The sequence below is a fragment of the Carassius auratus genome, chromosome 37, assembly GCF_003368295.1.
Source record: "Carassius auratus strain Wakin chromosome 37, ASM336829v1, whole genome shotgun sequence".
Taxonomy (NCBI): domain Eukaryota; kingdom Metazoa; phylum Chordata; class Actinopteri; order Cypriniformes; family Cyprinidae; genus Carassius; species Carassius auratus.
In genome coordinates this window covers 7,300,201-7,312,783 of record NC_039279.1, presented here as the reverse complement: position 1 = coordinate 7,312,783, position 12,583 = coordinate 7,300,201, and the positions used below count along the sequence as shown (strand labels likewise).

The 12,583-nt window shown below is 35.7% G+C and overlaps 1 protein-coding gene across 1 annotated transcript in view; it reads left to right on the top strand.

Moving 5' to 3' along the window:
* The window catches only part of LOC113056029 (sorting nexin-29-like), a 114,680-nt gene that overhangs the window by 53,392 nt on the left and 48,705 nt on the right, over positions 1-12,583 (top strand). Inside the window, exons 16-18 of the mRNA XM_026222480.1 lie at positions 6,670-6,786; positions 8,910-8,965; positions 9,367-9,448. Coding sequence (XP_026078265.1) covers positions 6,670-6,786; positions 8,910-8,965; positions 9,367-9,448 — 255 coding nt within the window. The remainder of the gene's footprint in view (positions 1-6,669; positions 6,787-8,909; positions 8,966-9,366; positions 9,449-12,583) is intronic.

The following is a 12,583-nucleotide window of genomic DNA, read 5'->3' as shown; positions in this document are numbered from 1 at the left end:
CAAGTGCTTGCGGTGTTCGGCCAATCATAATGCACTGGGTCAGTAGGCCAATCAGAGCAGACTGTGCTTGTCAGAAGGAGGGACTTTGTAGAAAGCTACTCGTTTGAGAGGGGTGGGGCATAGAGGACCTACATAATTTGTTTTTTGAACATTAAATCATGTCAACATATTCTGTTACACCAAATACACAAAATAATGATCTTTAAAAAAGCATCAAATGACCCAATTAAAAGAAGGGTATTGGTATACTGTCTGCTACATTAAAAATGTTCAGTGTTAAGTAAATATTTTTAAAGCACATTTTGGCTATTTAATTTATGTAATACGGACTCTGGCCCAGTGTTTCATTTTGTTCTGTTTCAGCTTCGGCCAAGAATTTTCATTTCAGTACATCCCTAGTTCTTTTTCTTCATGGCTCAACAATTTTGAATTGAAAACCAGTGATGAATAAGATGATCCCCACCTCTTGGAGGTCCTTTGATGTCTGGAGAACTGTTCTGTTTCGAGCAGGAAAGGTCGTAGTAATAGTGAGAGCTGCTGAAAATATCTTTGATCTGAGTCTTTATTAGAGATGTGATGTATGATCAGTGCAGGGCTAGAATGATTACTGAACCTCTGGTCTACAGTCTTCACGCCTGAAGGACTCTTAAAGTTGCTTCACCACTCCAGGTGAGTACAGGCTAATGACTCCAGTCAGGTGGTTAGAGTGATTAAATGACCAGCGTCACGTCAGACTGTCAGAGGGATTACATTGAAGCCACTTCATTGTTCCAATGGCTCACATAGTTCAAGCAGATCTGCTTGTTTTTCACTTGCTTGCTCTCTCTTTCTCATTCTTTATGCATTTGATTCTCACTCATGATTTGTTTGTGATTTTATTTTTGGAAGCTTTCACTGATGGAATTTTAGAACACCATGTGGCACATTAATAATTAAGTAATTTGTCATTAGGGCTTGGCAATCATACTTAAAAATGCTTATAGTAAATATATTTTTCCTTTTTTAAATTGTTTTTGCATGCATTAATAAAGAAATGGCTGTCAGATCATAGCTCTTACCTTTGTATGGACCTTTTTCACATTTCTCAGTTTCTCAGAGGCAGAAGTTATAGTTGGGTAAATTTTTGGTGAATGGCCCCAAGAGCAAAAAATAAAATAAGTAAATCCACAATAACCTTTCTATGACTTTTCAAAAGAGGATAAAATATTGAAAGATGTTGGTCAGATGAGAGAAAGATATAAAAATTTGCCATAATTCCCTCAGCTTTTGTATTAGAAACACTTGATTGGAAAATGTTGAAAACATAATCACAGTCATTTTGCCAGTTCTAAGTACTGACATGTAGATGGATAGAGTGGGAAAGGAGTGGATGTCCCTCTAAGGGTCTTTTATTTCAAATGCAAATGAAAAAGTATTTATGTGTCCATGTGGTGTGGCGTCCTTGAGTGGTGCTGAAGTTGCTGCAATGCTGAGTGCAGTAGATCCAGAGACACTGGATCAGGAGGTCACTGCTCTGGAGGTGTTATGTCTGTTTAGTTGGCCACCTGTGTCCATCAGGACACCTTGTGCACAGAGGAGACCAGACTTAAGAACTTCATAGCTGTGACCTACCTCGTAACACCACCTGCTCACAATTTACCGTCTGGATTTGGGACAATAGGTCGGTCATGACATTGACCGTGTTGGAATAATATAATACGTTGATGTTTTGATGTTTAATGTATTGGCAAAGTTCCCTGCACTGGTAAATGCATGTTTGATATACTTTGTCACATACTTCAGTATCAAATGATGATCTATTCTCTCACTTAACAGATTTTAAAGTTCAAGTCTTCTTATACTCTCTAGTTCTTGTATTTTGACTTTGTCCTATTGGTTTTTCTATTCTTGTTTTATCCCTGCTGCATTTTTACCCATACGTTTGGATCTTCTTTTGCTAGGCCGAACTCTCCCTCTGTCAGTGAGTGTTTGTCTGGGGAAGAAAGTGATAGCAGCACATTCCCTTGTCACACTTATCCCCCCTTCCTCCATCTCTACACCCGCCTCAGTCCCTAGCTCTTCTTCTGACACTTCAAGTCTGTTGGTGTTTGCTAAGCCTGTCTTCTAAGCTCAATTCTCAAACTTGTTTCACATCCAATTACGAGCATTAGCGGTGCAGCGGGCCACGCTCCCCCATCCCCCGTTCTGCTTTGACCAAGTCTTTTTCATTCAGGACACCTGGTTCAGAACTCGTTCCCGAGCGCTGACAGCCATGCAGACGAGCTGTCAGCAGCACCTGCTTCTGAAAGCAACACTGCTCCAAAATGCTAGCAACAACTTTAGCTCAGAAGACCAGAAACCTGTAATATAACATGCCGTTTTTGGGAATATTTTTATTTTATTGTTTTGGGTCTCACGTATCCCCAAGACCCATTGGATGTCTCGAAGATTCCCCCACACAAAGCATTGAATTTGAATACGAAAGAATCCGTACTGTCTCGCTGCTGTTAGTCAATTACTATGTATGAAGGTTCCCCCTGGTTTCAGACAGGCTTCCAGAGCACCTTCATGTCTAATGATCTAAAGAAAATTCAATTTTGAGCTGTGGAGATAGCCATGTGAATATTAAATGTATTTGGTTTCTCAGTAGAAATGGAGTCATAAGTTAAAAAATTTAATAAAATAAAAAATGAAGCTTTATAAATAAATATGCTGCTTTCATCCATTCCTTCAAATTCACTTTTTTACGCTTTTCACCAGCTGCATGCAAAGTATTGGGGAATGTGAATACATATTTACTGCCTTTGGAATCTGACCAGGCTAAATAGACAGGATATGATCAAAGATTTGATTAGGGTTTGCTGCCTTCTTACTGTACCATTGGATACTGCCTGTGAGTTTTTCAGTGGTTAGAGACCGCCATCTTGTTTAATTTGGTATTTAGGATTGGGAACCAAGATCTGGTTTCTTATTCAGACATCTAATATAAATATAAATCTATAAATTTTGGGTGGTTATTTTAAGTGAATGACCAAATGAATGACTCTTTTGACACACTTATAAAAAAAAATAAAAAAAAGATTATATGTATATTTTGAACCAAACCCAGTTGTAACATTTTTGTTTTAGTATTTTATTTAATAAGTAACTATTTGATTATTTAAAATATCTAACAAATTATATCTATTATTTATCATTTTATTTGTATATATTTTTTATATATTCTATGTTTTTTTTTTTAACAGGCCTTAAATATATATTGCATTTAGTGCCTATGAAGAATCAATAATGGAACCTTTAAGCAAACAAGTTTTTTAAAAGCAATCAAAACCATCATTTTCATTTTCTATTTGTTTTGTTGGCAGTTTTAATCATTTGAAGTTAAATTTATTCAATGGCGAAAGCAACTGGCAAACACATCAGTCTCCAAATAGATCCTCCTCTCTCGTTGTGTATCTAAAAAATGAAAAATCAACTCCTCTAACTTAGGGCCTGGTGATATATCGACTATTAGCAATAATATAGAAATAATTTTGACGACGATGTAAAATTAGAAAATATTGGGAATATCGAATATTTCAAATTCAAGCATATTTTCCTATAAGAATGCGCCGAGCATCAAAAAAAGTAAATGTGGACTGCTCTATGCGCCTCTACTACGAGAGCTTTCATGAGAGCAGTTGCCAGATAACAAGAGTTTAAATCCCCAAATCTGAGTTTCCTTATTACAAGGATACATTTTCTGCCCGGTATTTGTTTATTTTAAGCAGTCTGGCAATCATGCGCACGTGCTCACTCCTCATTGCGGATGCGCCAACAACAATGACGATCTGAAAACACTAACAAGCTGGAGTTAAGTGATATAATGAAAGCCTTTTTTCAGATGGTCTGTGTTCTGTCATGAGATCTCGACTGTATTGTTTGCAAATGTGATCGCTGAATAAATGCATGTACTCGGCCGTTGATGTTTGAATAGAGAAACATAGACTATGGCCAATTGGAATTACTATTAGGGAATTACTGTTATATATACCAGTTTTCATAATATAGACAGAGAGAGTGCAAAAGTCTTTGGTATTAATTTATATATATTTCTATATAAGAAATAGCTATGTGCTTCATCAACTAGCTCCCCATCTAAGAGAGTTTTTAGTGTCAGAGCATAGTTTCATGCCACAGAGCTTCTCTTAAAACCGCAGACATTTGACAGACTTATGTTTTTAGCTAAAAAAAAAATACTTATCCCAAAAAAATACTTATCCCAGTTGTATTTTTTAAATTGTAAATTGCATGCACTAAAAAGTTAATAGAATGAACTTTTCTGTGTTTTGCACTACTTAAGTTACATACAGGCTTACATGTGTTCATTTAATAAAAAGAAATAAGTGAAAACTTGTTTTTTTTTTAACTGCTTAAATTAGCTCTTTAATCTTAATGTTTTTTGTTGTTGTTTTTTTAATGGGCAAAAGAAAATCATGTTTTTTATTATTTAAATGCAAATGCAAACATATCGAAATATATATCGAATATCGTAAAATATACTGCTTATGAGCATGTTATGAAAACACGCATGTGCGTTTCATCCTTCTTGACATTTATTTACTTTCACCTTGGCTTATTTCAGTGATGCTGTGCCTGTTTGGTGTTTGTGTTCTGCACAACTGTTTTCTTTTCCTTCATGGAATTAATGGCTAGGGATTATTGCGGAGTACCGTGTTCTTGATATCTTCGCTGGAGCACTAGGGCGGCCTATAATTACAATGAGCGAATACAGATACAGTCACACACTTGGATTCCTGCTAAGGCCCAGTAACGAGGTTTGATATGTTGTCTGAAGTGCGTGAACCTGTTGCCTGTTTAGATAAATCCAAAGTGCTAACGCCTGGCATGGCAGGTCGGAAAATTCACCAAGCGAGCTGGAAGGACGCAGCCAGCTTATTGCTTACTGAACAACAAACTGATTAGCTCGCTTCCTACCAGAGAATTAATTGGGTTCCTTGACGCTTAAAATTAATTTCCATTTTTTAATGTCCTGTTCGAAAGCTGGGCCACAGATAAATAAATGTGATGAATGAGAATACAACAAGCGGCGCGCCATGCGGAGCTGCGGCGAGATGAATGAAACCTAAAACCGCGGATGGTCTCACAGGGTGTGTATCGATCTCAGTGTGTAAATATGGCAGAAGTGGCGTAATTACCCCTGTTGATATCCGGCTTGATGGTTAATCATTATTTTGGCGTGTTGTTGTGTATGTTTGTGCATGCTTGATTGTTTTGCGTGCTTGTGTTTCAGTACCCGCAATCGCTTTCATGACAAGAGATGTTTTTGGTGTTATATGTGTTTTGAAGCTTGACGCTCTTTTAACAAGTTAAAAGGGTCACTATTTTTGAAGTTGTCACACAAGCTACTAAAAAAGACTTGAAGAATGGATTTTATGCTGTCAAACAGTTAGGTGCTATATAAAGCACTACATTAGGCACTGAAGTAGCCAGATAGAGGACCATGTCTGACAAGTTTTTGCTATTTCTGGAGTTCAAACTGCTTTGTGAGAATCTTTGAGACTGCTACCCACTCTTTCAGCACTGTTTGAAATTAATTTTATTTTATATTTTTGGAATGCCTAAGCCCAGTGTCTACATCAGATTTAATGTGATGTATTTTTAGTGTGAAGTAATGCTGCTCAAAACTTGATACTCTGGAATTATGTACTGATGAACACACAACAAATGTAAAGTTAATCACCCCCTTTCACAGTTTGCTAAAAGCAAACATAAATACATACAAAATATTTTGTGATATTGATACCGTGCATAAGAGGTAGAAATTAAAATGCTATAAAAATGATAAAATCCATAAATATGCAATGTGTAAAAGGTTTTTGCATACAAAAGAGAAATTAAAATGCAAAAACAATAAAAGTAAAATATAAAACAATCTAAATTAATTTCTTGAATGCAATACGTAATAATAACAAATGTCTAACTCTAATACATTCCTTAGAGACAGTACTTGAAGACAGCACTAATGCAACAATTTATATTTTTTGCAATCAAGAAATTAATTTTCAAGACAGTTAATTGATGTTAATTTAATTTTGGGTGCATTTAACGTGTTATTAGATTATCCTAAAACCCAAAATTCATTTTATATTCCTTTTTTTTTCTTTTGGGTCCATCCTTTTCCAAAAATACATTTAAATTTGCAGTCTTACGGCATTCGCATTCACTTTCAACGTCAGGATTTTGCATTAATAATTTTTTTTGACTCATTCATACCTTTTTTTCTGGCCAGGTGCGGCCTTGCAACCAGTACTAACATGTCAAAAAGTGACGTGATGCGTCTGTCAGGCAAAACGCCGCTAACCCAAATATACCCTGACATATGATTTCCATAAACAAATGAATGCAAGTTCTGGATAGCAGACTGGAGCCTGCCTCCATGTCTGTGTCACTTACTCTAAGTGACAGCTGACGGGTCGCTGGGCAGGTGTGGGACTCGCTGTAACGAGCAGTTAACGCTCACCAGCTGAACACCTGAGAGTCCAAACCAAGCTAAGTCATATTCACATGCCTTTAAGAAATGTCACATATTACAACCTGCTTCACGACAGCTGCCGAGCACTAGTGCTTTTAAAACAGCCGATTTCGGTGGGAGTTTGATGCGAGTTTGTCAATGTGTGTTTTTTTTAGGTGGCTGAGATGCACGGAGAGCTGATAGAGTTTAACGAGAGGCTATACCGCTCCCTCATGGCCAAAGACAACCTGATCGGACAGATGAGACAGGAACTCATCGACCTGCGTGGCCCGGTAAGCACATGCAAGCACACACACTCCTCTCTGTGGGTGTGTGAAACCATACCTTCATTGAGTGGTTGTTCTCTCTTCTCTATCTCTGCAGTCCAGGCTCTCTGGGCAGATCGCTGTCTGCTTCCGTAGGCCTGCCCACTCTTCCATCTTTAACTGTCTGTCTGTGCCAATACACCATTTCCTTCCCATTTCTCAAACGCACACATTTACCTAGCTAGATAAACAAGGGCACACTACAGATCTTTCTTTTTTTTTTTGCATTTTAGATAGAGCTGTTTTCGTATAAAATAAAACATTGTTTGTGGTTTTATATCAAGTCTTTTCCAAAATGAAAATTTGATTTAATTCTGACTCTCAAGGTCTTAGTTATATTCAATATCGATTCGTTTGGATATATATCAGGTACAGTACATGTCGATTTTTTTTTAAGGAAACAAATGTCTTTCACCTAAAACGGTAAAAATATAAAGGGAACCCTGTCAGCTGGCCCAATATTTATCATAATTAACAGACTCCAAACTATAGAATTCAGCTGCTTTTTGGTTTTATGTATAATAATCAACACTATATTTTTAATGATATAATTATGTTTCTAATCCAGTTTGTTGCTGAAATCTAAAAATGTTATGATGACTGTCATAAAAATGAGTTTCATTCAAATGACATCACTAACAGGTTAATTATACATATAATAATATCTAATATATTGCATATATTTATCAAAATGGTTCTCTCTAGAGTTTTTTTTTTCTATTGATTTTAGATTTAAAGAGATAGTTCACCCAAAAATGACAATTCTGACATTAATTGCTCACCCTCATGTCGTCCCCATTTTCTTTTTATGAATGAGATTTAAGAGCTTTGGCGGGGAAAATGTTCAGTGAATAACTATATAAAATCCTTCCACAAAGCTTTTGTTTTTTTAGATGAAGTATCCATTTAATTTGACCAGTCTGTCTCTAGTGGCCCACTCGGTCACAGTGTGTTCTTTCCTGTTCACTGCTTATCTGTTAGCCACTGATTACTTTTTGATACATCTGACGGCAGTGGCTTTGAACCATGGCCTTCTGTAACTGTGCTGAACTGTATACGGTGGATGGTTTATCTAGCCTCCATGGCTCATGTGCCCGTTCCTCTCCGGTGCCACTGCCTGCCAAGACTCCTGTCAATGCTGACATTACCACAGTTTCACCAAGAGATAAGATGCACACTCAAATAGGATTAGTGCATTGTTCCTGGTTGGGCTGGGGTGTTTTCAGGAATGAGGGCTAAATGTGCAGTTATTGAGAGATTTATATAGGTTATCGGAGTAGCACAGTAATTTTCCATCAGCCTTACAGTACACTAAAATAGCTTTGTGATTTTATATTTGACTAAATTTGTTTCGGTCAAGTGGTTTTTATCAAAATATACATTTGTAAGTAATATAAAGTTTGAGGTTGATAAGTAAAAACATTAAATTCAGTGGTTTTGAAAAATGTTTTTTTTGTTAATCAAGGCTGCATTTATTTCACCAAAAATGCAATAAATTGTTAATGTCACTTATGATCAATGTAATGCATCTTTGCTAAATATATATATATATATATATATATATATATATATATATATATATATATATATATATATATATATATATATATATATTAAACCTCTTAACAGGAGTTTTTTTTTACTGCTTGACTAAGGCTGTATTCATTATACTGTATTTGCTTATAATGCAGAAATAATAGATTTTATTTATATCTGTTCTGTTAAGACACATCTATTAAATCAGTCTATCAAGGCATGTTCATTGTTATAATGAGTGTTTTTTTTTTTCACCATTCAAATTAAATAAAATTCCTGATTCATACAGTTAATTAATGAAACAAGTTGTATGTTTTATTTCATTCAGAAACATGTTAATGTATATTATGAAAGTAAAATGGTTTGCAAATGACAGTTCCAAAGTTTTACTTGTGTCCAAATGCATTTTTTTGTCCAGTAAATATTACTGGACTGTCATACTGTTAGCAGAAAGGAAAATAAACTACATAATGTAGCTGGTTTGGAAGTTTATGCAATACAGTGATGCAAAAGGAAATGCTCACCATGGCCTCATGCGTTCTGCTTCTGGACAGGTGCCAGGTGACCTGAGCCAGACCTCTGACGATCCCAGCCTATCTGACTTCGAGACGTAAGTGGCCTCCTACTCGCTGTTCTTTTTATATTTGTATGTATTTATATTGGAGGTGGTGTACAGAAAGCCTCTTTTGAGAATCAAATCGATGGTGTGGAATTCCATGAAGCGATGTTTGTGATCTGACGGAGAAGACTGTGCTAAAAATAGGGAGGTTGAATGCTGCTTCTGTTTTTACATTTATAGACTTCATGCACCTTTTCCACACAGCTATTACCTTTGGACTTGAGAAGATGGCTAATGGTGTCAATATTTTGTCATTTTTACCCCCCTCTGTTTGTCAAAGCAGTGCTTTTTCATACCCCTGATCAATACTAATCTATTGCTAAATTACTCTTCTGTTGAGGTCCTCTAATTAGATTTTCCCTGTTTGTTTTCTCCTTCCTTGTCTCTCTAAGAACTCAACGTGCGCTTGTCAACGTGTGGATCCCATCTGTGTTCCTTCAAGGTCGGGCTGCTAACGCCTATCACGTATATCAGGTAGTTCTTTTAATCTGAATTTAATCTACCATGTACTCCTGAAAATTAATAATCTTCTCTAAACCAGCTTTTTTCCTGACGGTATGTAATTCAAATGCTCTGTCAGCTAGACTGGACCGAAAGTTAGCTGACTTGACCAAACTTTTAGGAATTGCGATTGATTAATTAAATATAACATCAATATTCACAGTTTCTGTTTGTTAAAAAAAGTAGCTTTGTCATAATTATGACCTGTGTGGAGGGAGAGGGAATATTGTGTTGAATAATGCGGGTCATTTGAGTAAAAAAGAGCAAGGAACACTACCTGACAGTTTTCTTTTTTGTAAAAATGAATTTCAGAATCGGAACCAATGTTGAGAATAAGTTTGATCCTTTTGTCATGTAACTTTTGACTGTTGCAATATTTACAGTTTTATATGTGTCAGAATTTACTTTGATTGTCACACATGCGTAGACTGCACTTCTGGATTGTTCAGACAAGCAAGTTTTAGTGATGGCATAGTATTGTACTGATCTGTTAAGCATTATATAAACTAACAATTTTTATTAATGTTAATGGAAAGTTACTGTATGGCGATAGCTATGGTTTATACCGAAGAAATACGCTGTTTACATAAATACAGTAAATAGAAATGTTCATCTGAAACAGAAGAGTTCAGTGCTTCTTTGCCTGAATGAGAATTGGTTTTGTAGTTCTGTCACAGTTTGCACGTATGACTCTGTTAAAATATTTGTTCTAGACTGTTTAAGTAAAAAGTGTAAATGTGAGCCAAAATGTTGGGTGTCCACGTTTCAGAGATATCCTATTTCTCTCATTTGGATATTCAGAGGCGCCGTAGTGTACGTGATTACGTCATCACATTTTTCCAACATTGATTCGTCATAAGAAACCAATCCTTTCGTCCCCCTAAGCCAAAGAGAAATGATTTTTGACGCTTAGTCCCACCCCCGTGCCCAGATTGGTTCAAACTGTCCCATATTAAACCAATAAGTAGTCTTTTGAACTACTACTTAACATTTTCTTGGGAAATATGAACGAAAACAAAGTAAAAGTAAAGTATGTCGTGAGTGCATGAATACAAACACAAAATAACACATTTGCATGAGAAAACTCTCTGAAAAACACACGAAAGAGTACTTTGACAAAAACAAATAAAAAACAACATATCTGATAAAGCACTGGGATTTATGTGTTGGGTCGCTAGGCAATGTCCCGGTAAAATCAATCCTGACACAGATTACAGGAAACGGATCGATCATTTATATTATGTATATTAAGTAAATAATTATATAGTTCATAAAGATAGTATTTTTTTACTATATGCTGCATACTTTGTGTATTTATTTTTCATTCTCAGATCTAAAATATATTTCTCAGAAGAAGAAAAAAATGGTTTTGTTTGGTTTTGTTATCATATAACACTCTTTCCATTTTCTTTACTCATTAAAATGTTTTTGGATAACAATATTGTATAAATGGCTATAACTTGCTTAGGGAATGGTATTTGTAAACAAAATTTTATTTGGAAATGTAAAACACCCAGACACAACTTTCTAAAAAAAAATATCAAAACTTTAGGAGTTTCTGTTTGAGTACAGGGTAAAAAACTCATTTCATTAATTCTTAGAGAAAACGAAAGGAAAATTGAGACTTTAAATTAGTTCAACTTAAACTGTAAGTTCTCCCGTTTATAACTACAGTATATATGGCACTTGATGCTGACTGCTAAAATAGGTCTGAAAAACTAAGAAAAGTGCAGGTGTGTCAGGTGCCCCAAAAATGTTCTAGGTCTATTTGAAAAAATACTGTACTGAGTTCAAATGAACCCAAAATGGGAAATTAAATAGAAATACAAATTTGTGTGATTGAATCACTACAGCCCCAACACAGGAAACAATATCAAAAGGTGAAAATTTATTGATAAGCAAGAACATCTACACATTTACAAATGCATAGGCAAAAGTAAAACTACATGAATGTGAGGCAGCTCAACAGTTCTACAGCTTATACAGTTAAATGAAATTTCTTTTTTTAAAGTTAATCACTGAATAGTTTAAGAATAAATTTGTCCATTTATTAAAAAAAAATTATCTTGTCAGTGAACACACTAACATGAATCAGTTCCCTTAAGCGCCATTCCCACTTATTCAGTTCCCACAAACTGAACCACTTGCATTTGAGTGTGACATACGTTGTCTCTTTGACTTGTGCATTCCCAACCCAGCATTGTTGGGTTACTGATTATGAGCAATTATCAACCTAAATTGGGTCACATTAATGTAGCTTCTTTACCCAATAGTCTCAACCTAGTGTTTGGCTTGAAAAATTAACCCAGAATGTTGACATAGTTTAAACGGGTGATATGACGTATGACGATATGACACCTTTGTAATTTTGTTTTGATATAATAGTGACCCATGCACTTTTTGTAACTGTATAGATTACCAAGAGACCCTACTAAGTAGTGCAAGTACCTCCACATATTAGTTGATTTTGCTGAGTGAATTGGTTTTGACAGTGTTTTTAAATTTTCTCTGAGTGCTCGCTTGAGTCTAGCCTGGAAATGGATTTCTATGGAAACGGATCCAGTGTTTTTTCAAGGAATGACTGATGGATAATACTTTCCATTATTTTAGATTTAACCCAGTATATCAGGGCTTCTCATTTCCTGGTATGATTGATGACTGCAGATGGTGTGCTTCCCACGTGAGCGCTAATGTCATTGCCATGTTTATATGTGTTTTAATATACAGTGGTGTGAAAAAGTGTTGGCCCCCTTCCTGATTTCTTTTTTTTTTGCATGTTTGTCACACTTGAATGTTTCAGATCATCAGACAAATTTAAATATTAGTCAAAGATAACACAAGTAAACACAACATGAAGGTTTTTAAATGAAGGGTTTAGTATTAAGGGAAAACAAAATCCAAAACTACATGGCCCTGTGTGAAAAAGTGTTTGCCTCCCGTTAAAACTATGGTTTGTCACACCTGAGTTCAATTTCTCTAGCCACACCGAGGCCTGATTTCTGACACACCTATTCGCAATCAAGAAATCTCTTAAACAGGACCTCCCTGACAAAGTGAAGTAGACCAAAAGATCCTCAAAAGCTAGACATCATGCCGAGATCCAAAGAA